At 54.1% G+C, this 16,139-nt stretch overlaps 8 protein-coding genes across 8 annotated transcripts; 3 read left to right on the plus strand and 5 right to left on the minus strand.

Annotated features, from left to right (window-relative positions):
* Window positions 1-1,253: 1,253 nt before the first annotated feature.
* On the minus strand, window positions 1,254-1,658 carry IWZ02DRAFT_432212 (uncharacterized protein; the record flags this gene model as incomplete). Its single annotated transcript, XM_066766202.1, has 1 exon — window positions 1,254-1,658. The coding sequence occupies one exon, from the start codon at window positions 1,656-1,658 to the stop codon at window positions 1,254-1,256; it is 405 nt and encodes a 134-aa protein (XP_066623839.1).
* Window positions 1,659-2,061: 403 nt separating this feature from the next.
* Window positions 2,062-3,080, minus strand: IWZ02DRAFT_432213 (uncharacterized protein; the record flags this gene model as incomplete). The annotated part of the gene is made up of 2 exons (XM_066766203.1): window positions 2,062-2,735; window positions 2,831-3,080. 2 exons carry the CDS (start codon window positions 3,078-3,080, stop codon window positions 2,062-2,064), a joined length of 924 nt encoding a protein of 307 aa, XP_066623840.1.
* A 674-nt stretch (window positions 3,081-3,754) lies between these two features.
* On the minus strand, window positions 3,755-4,790 carry IWZ02DRAFT_232224 (uncharacterized protein). Its single transcript, XM_066762959.1, has one exon. It carries the CDS (start codon window positions 4,387-4,389, stop codon window positions 3,919-3,921), a length of 471 nt encoding a protein of 156 aa, XP_066623841.1. The 5' UTR covers window positions 4,390-4,790; the 3' UTR covers window positions 3,755-3,918.
* A 400-nt stretch (window positions 4,791-5,190) lies between these two features.
* On the minus strand, window positions 5,191-6,153 carry IWZ02DRAFT_489655 (uncharacterized protein; the record flags this gene model as incomplete). The annotated part of the gene is made up of 2 exons (XM_066769598.1): window positions 5,191-5,858; window positions 5,907-6,153. 2 exons carry the CDS (start codon window positions 6,151-6,153, stop codon window positions 5,191-5,193), a joined length of 915 nt encoding a protein of 304 aa, XP_066623842.1.
* Window positions 6,154-6,539: 386 nt separating this feature from the next.
* Window positions 6,540-8,307, plus strand: IWZ02DRAFT_232226 (uncharacterized protein). The gene is made up of 3 exons (XM_066762960.1): window positions 6,540-7,018; window positions 7,077-7,285; window positions 7,390-8,307. Exons 1-3 carry the CDS (start codon window positions 6,842-6,844, stop codon window positions 8,201-8,203), a joined length of 1,200 nt encoding a protein of 399 aa, XP_066623843.1. The 5' UTR covers window positions 6,540-6,841; the 3' UTR covers window positions 8,204-8,307.
* A 320-nt stretch (window positions 8,308-8,627) lies between these two features.
* IWZ02DRAFT_232322 (hexaprenyldihydroxybenzoate methyltransferase mitochondrial precursor) lies at window positions 8,628-9,791 on the plus strand. Its single transcript, XM_066762965.1, has one exon. The coding sequence runs from the start codon at window positions 8,743-8,745 to the stop codon at window positions 9,667-9,669; it is 927 nt and encodes a 308-aa protein (XP_066623844.1). The 5' UTR covers window positions 8,628-8,742; the 3' UTR covers window positions 9,670-9,791.
* On the plus strand, window positions 9,764-11,043 carry IWZ02DRAFT_232310 (uncharacterized protein). The gene has a single exon (XM_066762962.1). The coding sequence runs from the start codon at window positions 9,858-9,860 to the stop codon at window positions 10,740-10,742; it is 885 nt and encodes a 294-aa protein (XP_066623845.1). The 5' UTR covers window positions 9,764-9,857; the 3' UTR covers window positions 10,743-11,043.
* Window positions 11,036-14,714, minus strand: IWZ02DRAFT_232320 (uncharacterized protein). The gene has a single exon (XM_066762964.1). The coding sequence runs from the start codon at window positions 14,605-14,607 to the stop codon at window positions 11,344-11,346; it is 3,264 nt and encodes a 1,087-aa protein (XP_066623846.1). The 5' UTR covers window positions 14,608-14,714; the 3' UTR covers window positions 11,036-11,343.
* Between the last annotated feature and the right edge of the window lie 1,425 nt (window positions 14,715-16,139).

Below are 16,139 nucleotides of genomic sequence, written 5' to 3' on the forward strand. Positions count from 1 at the left end.
GATTGAAAAGGCAGCTGTATGGTCGGTAGATGACCCATAAGAGGCTTCACTGGCCGTCGTGATGATCTACGTTGCATGGCAAGCTGCATAAATCCGTGATGGAAGCGAGTCTCCAGCTTCAAGTCCTGTGAGGGCCCTTTTGGAGCAGCTCACCCAGCGCAACGACATCTTTAGCAGACTCAAGATCACGGCTAGGCCTGGTCGCTTGATATCGCCAATATCGGGTATCTGTGGATATTAGACACATCCACCTAAAGAAACATTAGGTAACTTACAGACCTCTACCATAAAAAGACTTTTCATTGGTCCCAATCGCCACCCCTTTCCTGGGTTCCCGGGGCTATCTCAATGTGACTCCATTGCAATAGAAAAGGGCGTGTCGTTTTGAATGGTGAAAGATAAAGCCAGTGGGCCTGGTAGAATTGTTTGAAAATTCAGAGTCAGCCAGGCGCAGTGTCGGAAAGGCTGGTGAGCCTTTGGGGACGGGTAAAGCGTCCACCTGTATCCGGTTGACCCACCAGAGCGCCCTCTTCTTTACCAAGTAATTGTAACGATCTCCTGTTATTTCTCGCAAAGGAGACACGCACTTCAATTACTCCATCTGATCATCGATTTCATCATGTCGCCTTTCCAGTCTTTGCACTTCCTGTTGCTCTGGATCCGGGAGCTTGTGAATGCAAAAAGTGAGAGGGTTGCTCCCGAGATCAGTTTTGAACGACGGGGCCTCCTGGGTCGCCAGCTTTTCAATGAGATGTCTGCGGGCAGAATACATTAATTTGAGCCTCGTCATGGTTTTCTTAGGATCGAGAAGAAAGCTGTCGGTGGCTTTGCAGAAGCATGATCCACAAGAGCATCTTATTGGCGGCCGACTCCAATTCGGCTTTCGACGTTCTTTCCCGATCCCCTGCATGAGATAGCACTCGATGATGTTGCAGAGAAGCGGTCGACCCCTTTCGATTCCGACCGACTCCCAATGACTCCCCACATGGCGAAGGAAATCCATCATCAGGCCTGGAGAGAAATCGACGTCCGTCCGTTTCGCTTCTACATGAAGCCTTTTGAAAAGCTCTTCGACGAGCCCCTCGTCATGGAGCTTCTCGTGCAGGACATCGAACATGTCTTTGATCAAAAGCAGACTAACAGCAGACCTTCTAGCGCTAGGAAGTGGCGTGAGCGGCCTTGACAAAAGCTTCGAATCCAATGGAAACGTTGCCAACAACAGCTCTGCCCACAAGCTCGACAATACGAGTCAATCAAATCTCAGTGTCGCAAATGTCGATGATTTCGTGGTGCCAGAAGGGGTTCGTGATGGCAAAGTCTTCTGCATCCATTTCCCACGAGCTTCGCACGGCTGGATCGACAATGGTTTGGGAGCCCTTGCCGAAAGGTGATGGCCGGCATGCGTCGGTCAAATTTTGTACATCTTCGGGCCCAAGCGGAGTGTTGATGATTCCACCATTTTTGATTTCAATTTTAGGATCCACAAAATCGGGGTCGACATCCAAGGAGGTAAAGGAGGCAAAGGTGCCGGCAGAATCTATGCCGTCAAGTTCAGCGGTAAGCTTTTCCCAAAAAGCATCAAAGTCTTCCAGGTCCTCGGACACAAGGCTAAGGGATCCTTCAGAGCGCGGTGAAAGAGCATCAAGGTCCTCGTCCATGGTGTAGTTGATCTTGATCAATGCAGTTTTGAAGGTCGATGGCGCGTTGTGGACAGGCCAAATGAGGGTGACTGTGGGCTAATCTGCTTTCGGTTAGAGCGCTGAGTCAAACCCCTCCAGTCAACACCAAACGTCGCGTCTCAACTGACATTTCTCTAACCTAAACCTCGTCGCATTCACATGGGCCATATTGCCATTCAGCCGTCCATTGTCATTGAACTAATTGTGTCACGCCAATTTGTCGTTTTTCTCGGCACCCCCAGTCCCCGCTCAATCAGCGTTACAATCTCCGCAATCGTCCCTTTGCTCGCACTGCCATTTTGCCTTTTATGACCTTTGTTGATTTTGAGGTCGCTTGCCTATCAGTCGACCGAAGAGATGGAGCAAAGGATCCAGGGGAAGATCAAAGTGAGCCAGGCTCGGCCTTCGACTCGTTCACGGGCAACTCGTGGATTTCGCGACCGCAAAGCTCTGAAACTGCAGGCGAAAAGACGGGCTCCTCGGGAGAGACGATGAAGGGAGATATAATGGGTGATTCTGGCTTCGGACGGCTCTTTTCTTCCGGCATTCGCGTCAGCGCAGTGCCCGATTCCGTGCTGGCCTTCGTGCTGGCTCTCGAGGATTTGCGTCTTCTGTCCACAGCAACTCCAATGGCAGCCCCTGCGATGAGCAGAATGGGGACTCCGAGACCGAGTCCCATACCAAGCCTGAAGCTCAACTCCTTCGAGTCCGCGCTCGATGCGTCTGTTCCGTTGGTCGTCCCCGTTGGTGCGCTACTTGTAAGAGTATGAATGGTCGCGGTCGTTGGCTCCGAGGCCCCATCACTGTTCTTGCTTATGGTCCCACTAAGGCTCGTCGTTTCAGTCGGAAAACTTGCGATACTGCCAAACGATGTGCTGGGTGCGATATTTGGTGACGTCGCCGAGGACGTGCTCGTGGTTGCTGGTGAAGTCGAGGTGCTTAAACCATTGGTGATATTGAAGAAGTGGGATGTGAAGACTGGCTCTGATTCATTGTGGGTATTGATCCAGAAGTTGAAGACCGGAGAGCCCGCAAGGGTGTCATCATCCACGTCCACTACCCAATGTTTTTGTTGGTTTCCCACGCCGCGGGAAGCAGCTAGGTATGTCAGCCCCGAACAGGTAGAATTTCCAAGTGCATGGGAGACTCACTACCAGCTATCGTCGAGATCATCGCAGAGGCGTAAGTGTTAATGTGCTGCCACAGTTCGAGGTCGTACGCGTTATACGTTGTCGTCCATGCAATTAACATGGAGTCTCCGGTGAAGATGAGTGGGTTGGTGGAATAGTCGTTATTCACGTTGTGGCCTCCAGGTTCACTGAAGGAGTTCGGACTCGGATCATCGGTGATGGCATTGCGCACAAGCACCATCAGGATCAAACAGAAGTAGGCGAACCACATGGCTGCAGTGCGTTGTCGGCGGCAGGCGTAGAGGTGAGTGGCGGTGTTGGTCGCAGAAGGTCGAAGGAGGGAGGAAAATAATTGACCAAAGCCCCATGGATATGAGAATTTCCAGTGTCGGTGGTCAAATGTGCACCGGCAGTAAAAGCGCCTTCCTCCTCACAACGCGATGGCATACGCCGACTCCGACCCCAAACCTTCAGTGCAGCTCAACAACATGCAATGAAGAGACCAGGGCCTGATGCTTTCACTACAGCTCGCCCATCACAGACGCATGCAATGTTTCGATCCTAATGAGACGAGATTGCAACTTCGATGTTTTAACGCCGTCTCTGGTATTGGTTCGAGAAATTTGCGACGCAGTTGACTCCGCTCAAGGGCCATTCGCTTGCACCCAAATTCAAGGAAGGTCGTTTGTTAATTCCGTATGCACGCGACAGTTTGTCGAGGACGTGATCCAGGATCTGGGCGCAAGTGCCTACAGCCACTACTTCACCCTATCGGATTGACGTCTGTATCTCCAAATTTCGACTAAATATCCACCAACTAGGTGCACCCGTAAAATTTCGCCTATCGACTTCTCCATGGGTATTGCGCGACCTTTCCAAAGACACGTTATTCTACGAAATCTCAACATCTCGTTCACCAGCTCCACGAACCTCAAGCACACTCATCTCGTGTGCCCATCTCCCGGCAGCTCAACCGGCGGGCGGTCCGCCGACGCTTCCAAAATCTCATTCGACCGGCGCGCCGGCTCTCCTACCGGCGGCGTAAGACCATAACCGTCCTTCTGGTCAGCAAGCTGAGCCAACGGCGTACTGGACCCAACACTCCCATATTACGACCTGCGCTGTCTGGTCACCTTCATGCCGACCAAGTCTCCGACGATGAGGACGAACGGAATCCCTACCCCGAGACCAACTCCGAGCCCGACCTTCATGGCCGTGCTGCTCGAGTCTGAGGTTGAATCTGTGGAGGCAGATAATGCGGCGCCGCCCGTTGGTTCGTCGGACGTGGAGGTGCTTCTTGAGGGCCTTGAAGAGCCCGTCGCTGACGCGGCGCTATTGACGACGAAGTAGCGCGATTCGAAATTCCATTTCCAGCCGCGGCCGGGAACGAGACGGAAGAAGAAGACCTTGGACGTGGACGTGGATGCGCCGTACGTTTGAACCGTCCAGTCGAATGTATGCATCCCCGTGCCACCACCTGATGTATCTAATGCTTGTGTCAATACCGAGAAGGCTTCGTACCCGCTGCAGGGGAAAAGTATTGTTGTAGACTTGCTGTATTGCGACTCCGTCGTCGACATGTCCGCCAATATTTTGCCACAGCGAGATGTTGTAGTGACTATACGTGGTATTCTATCGAATCGTCTGGACGTTGCCAATGACGAATTGCGCGTTTGATCCGTCTGGTGGCGGACACTTGAACTCGTTATTGTTGGCGACACTCAGCCTTGCCAGGAAAACGAGTACGAAGGCTTCCAAAGAGACGCACCACATGGTCGCCGGTGTAACTTTGCAAAAGGGTACCCTTCAAGGAGAGGAAGGTCGTCAGGAACTTCCAAAATGCGATAGGAAGGCCGTGGTAATAGACATGGGGAATGAACGAGAGGCTCATCGGTCACGAACATCTGCAGCCGCCCGCCCTCTTGTGGCTTGAAAGAGGTGTCACAGCACTGCCATGGATCATTTGTACACCAATCCCCTCCGTCGTGTATTATCAAAGTGCATGTGACACAGCGTGGGCATGAAATGCCCGAAGGCGTTGTCCATGTGCGTCATTTCCATGAAGCTCGTGTGATTATCGCAAACCTTTGCTCCCCTCTACTTTGCTGAAAGTCTTCCATGATCCTGCTTTCCTGACCGTTTACATTCGGCCGGCGAATCCTGTCGTTTCTTCTTCCAATCGCTCCTTTCAAGAAGACGCCAGGGCAGGAGTGAATAATGCGAGCGCCAAAGGGCCAATATTAGCTGACTATACAATTATTTCAGGGGTATCGCATTTTCTTTACTATGACATATCCCTCTACAAACCATTTTTCTCCTCCTGATGCTCTAATCGCTTCAGAAAACTTCAATGATCTAATCTCCCGCAACTCCAACTCTTGTCATCTGGAAAATTTGTCTCCTGGCAGCTCGACCGGTGAGCGAACTGCTGGGGCCTCAAAGGGATCAAGCGATGAACGGTTTGCCGGAGCTTCGAACAGTCCCCATGGCTGATACCTCGGCTCTTCCGGATAGAATACTGGGTCGGGCTGTCTCTTGTTGTCGGGAAGATTGGCCAGCGACGTACTGGATCCAATGCCACGCTCCAAAAGCCTTCCTTGCTTGATCGCCTTCAATCCAATCCAGACCCCTAGAAGAAGGATGAGGGGGACTCCTACCCCAAGGCCGACCCCAAGCCCAATAGAGACAGCAGTGTAATTTGAATTTGAGTTCGAGTTCGAATTCGAGTTCGAGTTTGAACCTGAATTGGAATCGTCTATTGGCGTAGCTGGGGTCTCCGCTGGTGCACTGCTGGTGGGATTTGCGGAGGTCGTAGCCTCTGCTTTCAGACTAGTAGCAGAGCTAGTACGCGTTGCGCTTGCGCTTTCAGATGAGGTAGTCGCAGCTGCAGTCCTCGTTTCGTTGGTGACATTGAAGTAATGTGAGGTGAATCCATCGTCGCTTCCAGGGTTGATCCAGAAAAAGAAAACGGGGGATGCGGTTGTATTAGTGTCGTACGTGTCGACAGTCCAATCGAAATACTGGTCTCCAGAGCCATTGCTGTGTAGTGCTGGAACAGATGTCAGTCTTGAGCTCTTCACGCCTTTGGAGGACATACTGTGGACTGTTTCGATCTGGATACCAGACCCAGGGTTGATTTGCTGGTGGAACAGTGCGATGTAATACGCTTCCAGGGTGGTTGTCCAAGAAACTCGCTGGACAGATCCAATTTCCCAAACTGGATCCGCAATGAAGTTGTCTGAGGGTCCAGGAGCAGTTGGATAGATGAACATATCATCATCGTCAGCGATGCTCAGCCTCACCAGTAGGCTGAGCAGGACGAAACTCAGATCAGTGATCCACATTGCCGTCACTGGCGGCTGGATGAAAACAAGCGTTGAGAAAGTAACAAATGATGGTAAGGCGTCCTTGGTGCCCTGCCAGGACATGCAGAAGTACACAAAGATGGACAAGGAAAGTAAGAGACAGACTCGCAAACAAAAGACGACGATGCTGTTCTGGCGGCTAGAGAGGTTATTTTGGGGCTGAGCATAGCACTCCTCCACTGGCCACTATCACTACATGCGGCACAGGCTGCCAAGTCAGCACGCGCTGTCTTTTCAGTCTCATCAAAATTTCAATGTCTTTGTTTACCACAATCAAGATGAGTCCAGGCAATGTCTCCAAGTGTCAATGCAGTTTTGTCTGCATGATTGAGGTCAGTCCTGGTCCGATTTTGAAGCTTCTCGAGGAGAGATAGCATTGCAATGTCGGTCACGACTAATGGCAACCTGTGTGTCGGAACATGGCAAAGGCGGTTGACGTGGTGGTGCTTCTGTCGTTACCCGCTTATTCTCGTTTTGCGATTGGGTCGGTGATCGACTTTAAGCGCTTCCTCCTATTGCGGCGCAGTTGTCACGCACGCGCCGACCGCGAAAATCCGCTTGATCGCTCAACGGTCAAGGCTTCGGTATCTTTATCTAGCCGGGTTCGCAGGCCGGTGAAATAGCTGTCAACGCTCCTGGAGTCAACCTCAAGTCCAGGCCATGCACCATGCCGACTCACAGCTGCTACGCACGGAGCATCTTGGCTGGGGCAACCAGCCTCTGCATTCTCGTCGTCATATTCCTGCGATTTAATGAAACCACATTTTCGCCGTTACCCTTGGCCAGGTCGTCTTCCAGCTCAAGCGCTGGTCTTCTCAATGATGTCTTCAACCAAACTCTTGGCGTAAGTTGATCAATCCAACTCGTAACAACCAGCTCTCCTGCCATTGACACTTGGGCAGTTTCAAAAAATATTCGTGATAAATCTTTCGTCGCGGTCGGACCATCGCGATGCCATGTCTTTGGCTGCCGCAGTCACTGGGCTGCAAATAGAGTACGTTGACGGAGTGACCGAAGTGGAGGAGAAGGTACTCCCGCCAGGTGGAGCTGAGGTCCATCTTAATAAAGGTGGCCTCGGAAACTGGAGAGCGCACATGAACATTGCCCGGATGTGAGTATTGCAAAGTTGTCCATTTCCAGCAGCGTTTCTGGGGTCCATGCAGCGAAGGATGCGGTCGCTGTAGACTTCGCTGTATTAATGCTGACTTTTTGCAGGATTGTCGAGCAAAACGTTACTTCGGCCTTAGTCCTCGAGGATGACGCCGATTGGGATCTCCGAATAAAATCGCAGATGCAGGACTTTGCCAAAGCTGCGCATCTCCTCGTCCAGCCCAAGCAAGGCACATCGCACCAATATCTGGATCCGACTTGGCCTCAGCCATCCGCTGGCCAATCTCCACAGAATTTCGTCGTCGGCGAAGAGATCACCACCGAGCCCTCTACCTCTCCGTATGGCGACATCGATAGGTGGGATTTGTTCTGGCTGGGCCACTGCGGTACCCGCTTCCCTCGCGCAACCGACATCAACGCACCTCTGGGGCGCGCCGTCATCAAAGACGACGAGACGGTGCCCGAGAAGCAGCACATAAAGATGCAATTTGGCAACGACGAGCTCATCCAGGAGTATCCGGCGCACACGCGAGTCGTGTCCCGGGCGCGAATGAACACGTGCACCCTGGGTTACGGCATCTCTTTGCCCGGCGCGCGGCGTCTGTTGTACGAGCTTGGAGTCCGGAAGATGACGGGCACGACGGATATGATGTTTCGCTCGCTCTGCGATGGTGTTGACGAGCGTGCGATCCGAACGTGTTTGACAGTGCAGCCTCAGCTGTTCCAGCACCATCGCCCGGTTGGCTCGAAGGCGACATTCAGCGACATTTCGGACCACGGTAGCGACTACAACGAACAAGCGTTTTCGAGAAACATACGGTGGAGTACTCGCCTGAACCTTGGCAAGCTGGTAGACGGCGAGACAGATTTCATCGACCTTTTCAAAGACGGAGAGGGCAGCAACGACCTTGGATTTTGAAGGCCCCGAGTCGCTTGAAGGCGGGAGGAAGCCTTTTTTTTTCTTCGTTTGATACCATTGACCATTGACTCGCTTTCCTAAATGAAACCAAACTTGAGATTACGAGACGGAGACATCATGACGGGTTCGTGTGAACAAGGTGCAGTGCAACATGCACATCATCGGAGGAGAGCGGTCGGACGTGTTGCGTGACATTATTCAGTCGAGGCTACCATGTTGCGGTGATTAGATACAAGCAGGGTAAGATGGAAAGTCTGAAAGATGTTGCAGAGGAAAGCAGAGCATTGGCGGCAAGACGGGCGTGTGTGTTTGTGTGTGTGTTTGTGTGTGTGTGTGTGTGTGTGTGTGTGCGTGTGGCTAGTGCGTGGCTGCAAATGCCTCTCTGGCTGTGGCGCATGACGTCGACAATGTTCGCCGACGCGTTTACATTTCCTACACCTCGTCTGCCCGTCTTCGATTGGCCTCCACTACGACTGTACCATGACCGACCAAGCGACCTTCCCTTGAGCCCAGCCCCCGACGAGAAAGGGACCGCAAACATGTCGAGACGAGCGGCGCGCGCCGCACAAAACCTAGAAAAGGCATTGTCCAGAACTTCACAACAACGACCATATTCGAGACTCATTACCTCACGAGCCACGTCGCAGCACGCACGAATTCCCACTACACCAAGCCGCGCATTCTCCACCTCCGCATCGCCTCGCCATGGTCACTCGTCCGTCGACCCGTCCGAAGTCTCGCACTTCAACAACCTCGCCTCCAGCTGGTGGGACCCCCACGGCCCATCGCGCATCCTACACCTCATGAACCAGCTGCGACACCCCTTCATCCAACGCTGTCTATCCTCGCAACCGACCGCTCCCCCTCCGCGCCTCCGCTACCTCGACGTCGGCTGCGGCGGCGGCATCTTCGCCGAAAGCGCCGCCCGCCAACGCACCACGCAAAGCGTGCTCGGCATCGACCCAACGCCCGAAGTCCTCGCCGTCGCCGAGGCGCACAAGCGGCAGGACCCGCTGCTCACGGAGCCGGGCCGGCTGACGTACAAGAACATCGCTGTCGAGCAGCTGCCGCTGCCGGCGACGCCGCACGACGGCTTCGACATCGTGTCATGCTTCGAGGTCATCGAGCACGTGTCCATGCCGGCCGTCTTCCTCCAGACCCTCATGCCCCACGTGAGACCCGGCGGCTGGCTCGTCATGTCGACCATAGCGCGCACGTGGACGAGTTGGGCGACGACGAATCTGATCGCTGAGGACATCTTGGGCATCGTGCCGCGCGGGACGCATGACTGGAACAAGTATATCAATAAGGAGGAGTTGAGCGGTTGGTTCTTGAAGCAAGAGGGCTGGGAACGTCCGACTGTCATGGGTGTCATGTACATCCCGGGTTTTGGCTGGAAGGAGGTCAAGGGCAGTGAGGACTGGGGCAACTACTTCTTTGCTGTGCGGAGAAGAGAGGCATCGTAGCGTCATGGGAATGAATGTCAAGAGAATCAAAAGTTTAGCTAGGTTTTCGGAACATGCACACTTGCAAAAAGCACGCAAAACAAAGCAAGACGGATAACACAAGCCTCGAGCCGCAACGACTCACTCAACCAAATGACCACCCCTGCAGGTCCTAGCATCCAACAGCTGTACTTTACAAACCCCACCACATGTCTAGGCAGCGTCTCAGGCTCTCAGCAGCAGACCCGCAGACGAGGCAGCGCAATCACACGCCCATGCCGCCACCCATGCGACGACATCGCCACCACCACGACACCAACCAACCGTCCAGTGATATGATAGCATCGCACACATGCCCGCTCGCGCTCGACCCGTCTGGTGTCAGCACTGGCCTAGCCGTCTGGTCCAAGTATTTAATCTTGACTACTGCCCCTGTCTGTCTGTCTGTCTGTCTGACTTTCTGTCTTTCCACACAGCTGGAGCTGGAGCTGGCTTGTGGCAGTGAAAGTGGAAGAGGCGACGATATGGCGCACTTGACAGATTGCGGTTTGCGGCGGCGGCGGCGGCGGCGGCGGCGGCGGCGGCGGCGGAAGTGGACGGGAAGCTGTTCGTGTCTCTCGTCGCACTGGGATTCTGCGCTGCGCCAGTCGAACAGCTGGCTGGCCGCGTGGCATGGTGCGCGCGTGCAGAGTAGGGAGGCTTCATCATCGTATCGTCCAAGGTGCATGATGAAGGGCGGGACTGCAGCTATGTTCGTAAGGTTGGCTGGCTTCGAGGGATTGATGACGGGGAGACGACCGTGGTGGAGTGAGGTGGTTGCGTGGCTGGCTGGGCTGGATCTCAGTGCAGGAAGAAGTCATTCTCGACATCGGTACAGACGCTCCCCAGGAAGCATTCACTCACTATCCAATGAAGTAGTTATGGTTACGCCTGTGGAGCATTCTTTCATCACGACGGGTATATGCACCCGCCCGTCCTTGACTATATCTACGTATATCTACCCAACTACCTACCCAAGTTCGCCCCGCCCGCGACACACACAACCCGCTTTCTTTTACCATTTGCACCACAATGTACATGCACACAGCCCATAGCACAGCTACTACACACGGGAGAAAGAACGAGAAGGACAAAGGTTCAATCTACAAAAAACCCTCAAAGGGTTGCGGGAGAGTCCAGTGTCGCGCCTCCAAGTACCAATTTGCACCACGCAGTTGCGGCGTCTGTGCGTCGTCGTTGACAATGATAGAAGAAAGGAGACTGGAGGAGGAAAGAATATTACACTGAGAAAGGAAAATGTGTGGTTGAGGAAGGGGAAAGGGGACAGTGTTCATTTTGTTCGTAACCAAGGAACCAGAAACCCAAAAACACAATTCGCTCCAACTAGGGGGTGAAGGGGGGGTGTAAAGTAGCCCGTTATCAGATGACGCGCTAAACAGGGCTCTCAATGTCAATAATCTTTTCAAAAAAGAAGACGGGGGCTGAGAGCGGTGGAGAAGTGGGGTATGTAATGTGCAGAGCAGGGAGCAAAAAGACAAGCCAACAAGCTCAACTCAGACCATGGCCACCACCTCTCTGACAACAACCCAAGTCGTAGATCCAACACCCGCAGCAATCAACCCATGTCGGAGCTCAAAAGCTCAACCCAACGCGCCGTCACCCAACACTGCGTCGCTTCGACAAAGTAGATGGCGTTCAGCCCATCATGGCCTCGCCCAACTCGTCTTCATCCTCCTCGGCAACACCAATGCCCGAGTCCCACTGGCGACGCGGCTTCTTCGCCGCATTGGCGCCGCTCTTGAGCATCCTGACACGATCATTGCCACTAGCCGCATTGACGCCCAGCGGGCGCAGAGCGTCGACCTCGCCAATGGCGCGCTCGGCCTCCTCAACAAACAAGTCGCCGCGGTCCTGGGCCTCGTTGGCAGCAGCGCGGATGCCGTCGGTGAGACGACCGATGACCTTTTGACTGGACAGAGTCTGGTCACGGAAGCGCTTCTTGAGGTCGTCAAACGCGGTCTCGAGAGTGCTGATGGTCGAGAGGCGCGCGTCGGCCAGCATCTGCAGCGTCTCGAGTTCCTTATTCTTCGAGTTGATGTCGGACGTGTATTTTTCCTCACGCAGTTCCACAGCTCGCTTGAGCCGGTCGATTTCGGACTCGTTTGAATCGATTCGCGAGCGGAGCTGGTCAATCTCGTCCGCGTGGCGATTTTGGAGCTGCAACATGGCTTCGGCCTCGTCCGCAACGCGGGCCTCAAGCGAGTTCCTCGTAGATTCCAACGTTTGAATCGTAGTGCGAGCCGATTCGTTATCAGATGCCAGCGTCTCAATACGGGATTGGTACTCCTGAATGGCAACAGCGTGAGCGCGCTCGCGCTCAGCAGCCTCGTCTTGGAGCTTGGAGATAAGAGCAGCCTTTTCGTTAACGTCGGTGTTGAGGATGGCAATATCGTCATGGAGCGCTTTGATTTCCTCGGCCTTTTGCGCAGCCAGAGTCTCGTACTCCTTACGCAATTGAGCGAGATCGGCATCGAGCTTATCGACGCGCCTCTCGAGCTCATCTATGAGGTCATCCTTTTCGACGATGAGAGCCTCCTTGTCTTCTTCGATAGCTTCGAGACGGGCTTGAAGCTCAGCGATTTCAGCGTTGCGTTCCGCAAAGACCTGCTCAGCATCTTCGCGACGCTTGATTTCGGCCGCAATGTCTTGGTTGTATTGCTCTTCGCGCTTCGCAGCAGTCTCCTGGAGCTCGTCAATGGCGGCTTGCTTCTGGAGTTGCAGTTCAAAGAGTTTCTGGCGGAGCTCGTTGGCCTGCTTGCCTGCCTCGTGAATCTTGTCTTCCATCTCCGCAATTTTATCGTCCTTCTCTTCGATCTCTGCCTCGGCGGCCTCACGTTGCTCACGTTCGGCTTCGGCAATGTTGCGCAGGCGCTCGAGCTCACCCCGGAGCTCTTCAACTTCCTCCTCGGCAACGTCCACCTTTTGCTCCAACTCGCGAATGCTGCCCGCCTTGTCTTCCAGCTCTTCCTCGGCAGCTTCACGCTGAGCAGACTCCTTTTCTTGGAGCTCCCGCAGCCTCTCTAGGTCGTCCCGGAGGTTCTCAAGCTCTGTCTCGGCACGCTCAACCTTGACCTCGAGTTCGGTGATGAAAGTAGTCTTCTGGTCAATGTCCGCTTCGGCTTGTTCACGGTAGGACCTTTCTGTGGCCAACCGCTCATTCAGGGCGGCAATGGCAGCAACAGACTCCTCCTTGAGCTGTGCAAAGGCGTCGGTGTGGTCCTTCTTCATCTGTTCTATCAAGGACTGGAGAGAAGAGGCCTCGTTCTTGAGATCCAGAATGGTCTGGTCGAAACGCTGGACGGTGCTGTCGCGGTCTTCCAGCTCAACCTCCATTTCGTCAATCTTTTGGTCCAGCTCAATGATTTCCTTGTCCCGTTCATCGACTGCCGTCTTGTACGCATCTAGCTCCTCCTCAAGCTCGATGATTTCCTTGGACTTTTTCTCATTGACGACATCAAGTTCGTGCCACTGGCCCTCCAGAGTTGTGCGACGATTCTCATACTCGGCCATCTTGCTAATGAGCCCCTTGTTCTGGCTATTCAAGAGGGCAACGACATCCTTTTCGTCGCGGAGCTCGGCCGTCCTTGTGTCAATGTCGGACTTGAGCAGCCTCAACTTTTCAACCACGGCGTAGAGCAACTCGCCGTTGTGGAGCTGCGTCGAGGGGTCACCTGGCATGACGGCCTCAATCTCATTGCGAACATGCTGAAGGGTGGACCGAATGGAGGTAAGGGCATCGTATGCATTGGCGTCTGGTTCCGTGAATCCAAGGGTCTGAATCTCCATGGAGAGAATGCGCAGGGCCACCTCGGCATCCGAAGCACGTCCGTTGAGCTCCGCAATGGTGTTTTCGAGCTTCTGGATTTGAATCTCATGGCTAGGGTCGGGGACGTTGGCTTGGGTGGCCTGCTCATCAAACGTGACTTCGTCGATGCCGTCAGAAGTGAATTGGGGCACGTCGTCATGGCTGAGGTTGATGTCTTCGGGCTCAACAAGCATCAGATGATTGTCCTCTTGGTCGTCGTCGTCGTCATCATCATCAGATAGACCTCCGTCCATGTCCATTCCCGTGCCCAAGTCTTCATTGTCCTCCTCGTCAATGGTAGTCAGGTCATGGCGCTCGCGCTGCTCGGCAATTTCAGCCCTTAGGGCGTCCAATTGCTGCTCCAGTTCCTTGACTTTGTTCTGTTCCTTCTCCTTGTCCGCTTCTTGGACCTCGATGGCAAACTGGCGCTGGACCTCGAGCTCGAAGTAGAGGTCTTCGACACGCTTGTCCTTTTCCCGGATTTGCTGACGCAGACGCTGGAGCTCGAGCCGGGCACGCTTGTCCTCTTTCTTGTGCTCCTCGATGCTGTTCATTTCCTCGCTCAGCCCGCTCCTACGCAGACGCCTGCGCTTGCGGTCGTCGAGCAAGGCTCGCAGGGGAGTGAACTGAATTTGGCTGCCATCGGGGGATATGGCACCGGAAAGACTGGCGGGGAGGGAGAGACGCTTGGAACGGGAGGCCTGGACGGGGTTTCGGCGGGGAGTAGGAGTGGAATGTTGGGGGGCGGAAGAGGAAGCATTCGAGTTGTGGAGCGGAGTGGCCTGAGGCAGAGGCAGAGGCGGGCCAGGGTCTGAGAAGCGAACGCGCTTGTCGCGGTGTTGGGGAGGGGATGAGGCGTCGGGAGGATCGACCTGAGTGAGCTCTTCTTCTTCTTCTTCTTCTTGGGTGAGAGAGACGCGTTTGACGCGCTTGCGGCCGCGCTTGGAAGGTTCGGCATCGCTGGATTCCTCGCGGATGCTGTGGAAGTCCGAGTTGGGATCCATGACGGAGGGCGTGCTGCTGCGTCTTTTGCGTCGGATGCCGCGTGTGTTGTCGGAGGCGGCGCTGTCCTGAGAGGAACGGCGACGAGCCATGGAGGGTATTATATGGGTATGGAGTGACGAAAAGGAAAGGAAAGGAAAGGTGGTTGATGGAGAAGGTGGAGGTAAAGTTGGAAAAGAGACGGGTGGGGTGGGGTCGGGTCGGTGGGCGTTGCCTGGTCAGAGAGGGCGATCCACAGTAGGAGAGGATTTTACTCGCAGCACTGACTGACACGGCGAATTAAATGAGCGAGCGGCCTGCAGGCGCGTCACCACCAGCAACACGACAGAGACATTGGATGATTTAGACTACATGACGCCATTGTCCTACTACTCCCTAGATTCAATCCCGCCACCGGTTGGCTGGCATAAATTGCGACTCGATTGTTTTGATTCCCTTTTTTTTTTTTTTTTTTTTTTTTTTTCCTTTCCTTTCCTTTCCTTTCCTTTCCAGTGTCGCAGCCACCCAAGGTATGTGTGTATGGTGTTGACACGCGCCGGCTACCAGACCTTACGCGCCCTCGCGAGACGCTATAAACGGCGGGCAGGGGCTTCCTTGCACCCACTGCCAGCGAACACTTTTGTCCCGCACCAGGCATTCATTCTCATCTCCCGCTCATCTTGATCTCATCTACGTAGAGAGAGAGAGAGAGAGAGAGAGAGCAGCTTCGTCGACCTTCTAGATGGAGCTTGCAACCAGTCGTCATCGGATGGTAGGAGTAGCTAGGTGTGCAGGTGTGAAATCATGACGGCTAAGTACATGAGCCTGCGCAAGAGCCAACCAAGCCGGTGCCGGACCGAAGATCTGCCGGCTTGGCGGCCAGATAGCTGTCGACGACTGGAGCAGCCCAAGTCAGCTAGAACAATAACCTCTCAATCTAATAGAAGTCGATTACTCAGAACGTTTTGTTAGACTTCGTCATCACACCGGAATCTCTTTCAGCCACTTGTCTAATATCCAACTAAGCTAAGCTAAGCTAAGCTAAGCTAAGCTAAGCTAATGGCCCTGGACAGACGCGTTGCAACTGTGTCTTTGGCAGAAGAAATTGTGCTGTGGCAGTGCTATGGCTAAAGTGCCAATTGTAGTTGGATGTAGCAGGCCAAGCCGCCAGTTTCATTTGATGCCGTCCTCATGTCATAATCACCAAGACAGCTCATCCCAGCCTTCCGTTAGTTCAATGCAACCGCTACCTACCTACCTACCTACCTAATTGCCTTCACGTAGCACTCTCCTCGTCACGACTTTGCGACTACCTCAGCACACTTCTCCAGCTTCCCGATACCCTCTCCTCCCGTCTTCGCCCTGCCTTCTTGGTTCAAGCCGCCTGCGACCGCATACGGCCCTTTCGGCTACTCTCCCCGCGACTTGGTCACCCACCTACCTCTCCGCCTCCAATCGGAACGCGCGTCATCTGATCATTCGTACTCCCTTTAAAGACGCCCATAGACATCCGTTTGCACCTTTCATCGAAGCCCTCTCCGACGTTGCCTGCGCCTGTATGCTCTTCCAAAGCGCCTTGACTGCCCGCCTCTACGCCCAAAACGGATCGCCAAACACATGGTCCACATCGCCACTATCCCACTGG

Source organism: Phyllosticta citriasiana, assembly GCF_038021145.1.
Source record: "Phyllosticta citriasiana strain CBS 120426 chromosome Unknown IWZ02scaffold_5, whole genome shotgun sequence".
NCBI classification, from domain to species: Eukaryota; Fungi; Ascomycota; class Dothideomycetes; order Botryosphaeriales; family Phyllostictaceae; genus Phyllosticta; species Phyllosticta citriasiana.

Bases quoted from the DNA above. Each gene is read 5' to 3' on its own strand.
- IWZ02DRAFT_232224 (XM_066762959.1), bottom strand. From the start codon at position 4,389: ATGTCGACGACGGAGTCGCAATACAGCAAGTCTACAACAATACTTTTC.
- IWZ02DRAFT_232226 (XM_066762960.1), top strand. From the start codon at position 6,842: ATGCCGACTCACAGCTGCTACGCACGGAGCATCTTGGCTGGGGCAACC. The intron at 7,019-7,076 runs GTAAGTTGATCA...ACACTTGGGCAG, and splicing joins TCTTCAACCAAACTCTTGGC to TTTCAAAAAATATTCGTGAT. The intron at 7,286-7,389 runs GTGAGTATTGCA...GACTTTTTGCAG, and splicing joins CACATGAACATTGCCCGGAT to GATTGTCGAGCAAAACGTTA.
- IWZ02DRAFT_232322 (XM_066762965.1), top strand. From the start codon at position 8,743: ATGTCGAGACGAGCGGCGCGCGCCGCACAAAACCTAGAAAAGGCATTG.
- IWZ02DRAFT_232310 (XM_066762962.1), top strand. From the start codon at position 9,858: ATGTCTAGGCAGCGTCTCAGGCTCTCAGCAGCAGACCCGCAGACGAGG.
- IWZ02DRAFT_232320 (XM_066762964.1), bottom strand. From the start codon at position 14,607: ATGGCTCGTCGCCGTTCCTCTCAGGACAGCGCCGCCTCCGACAACACA.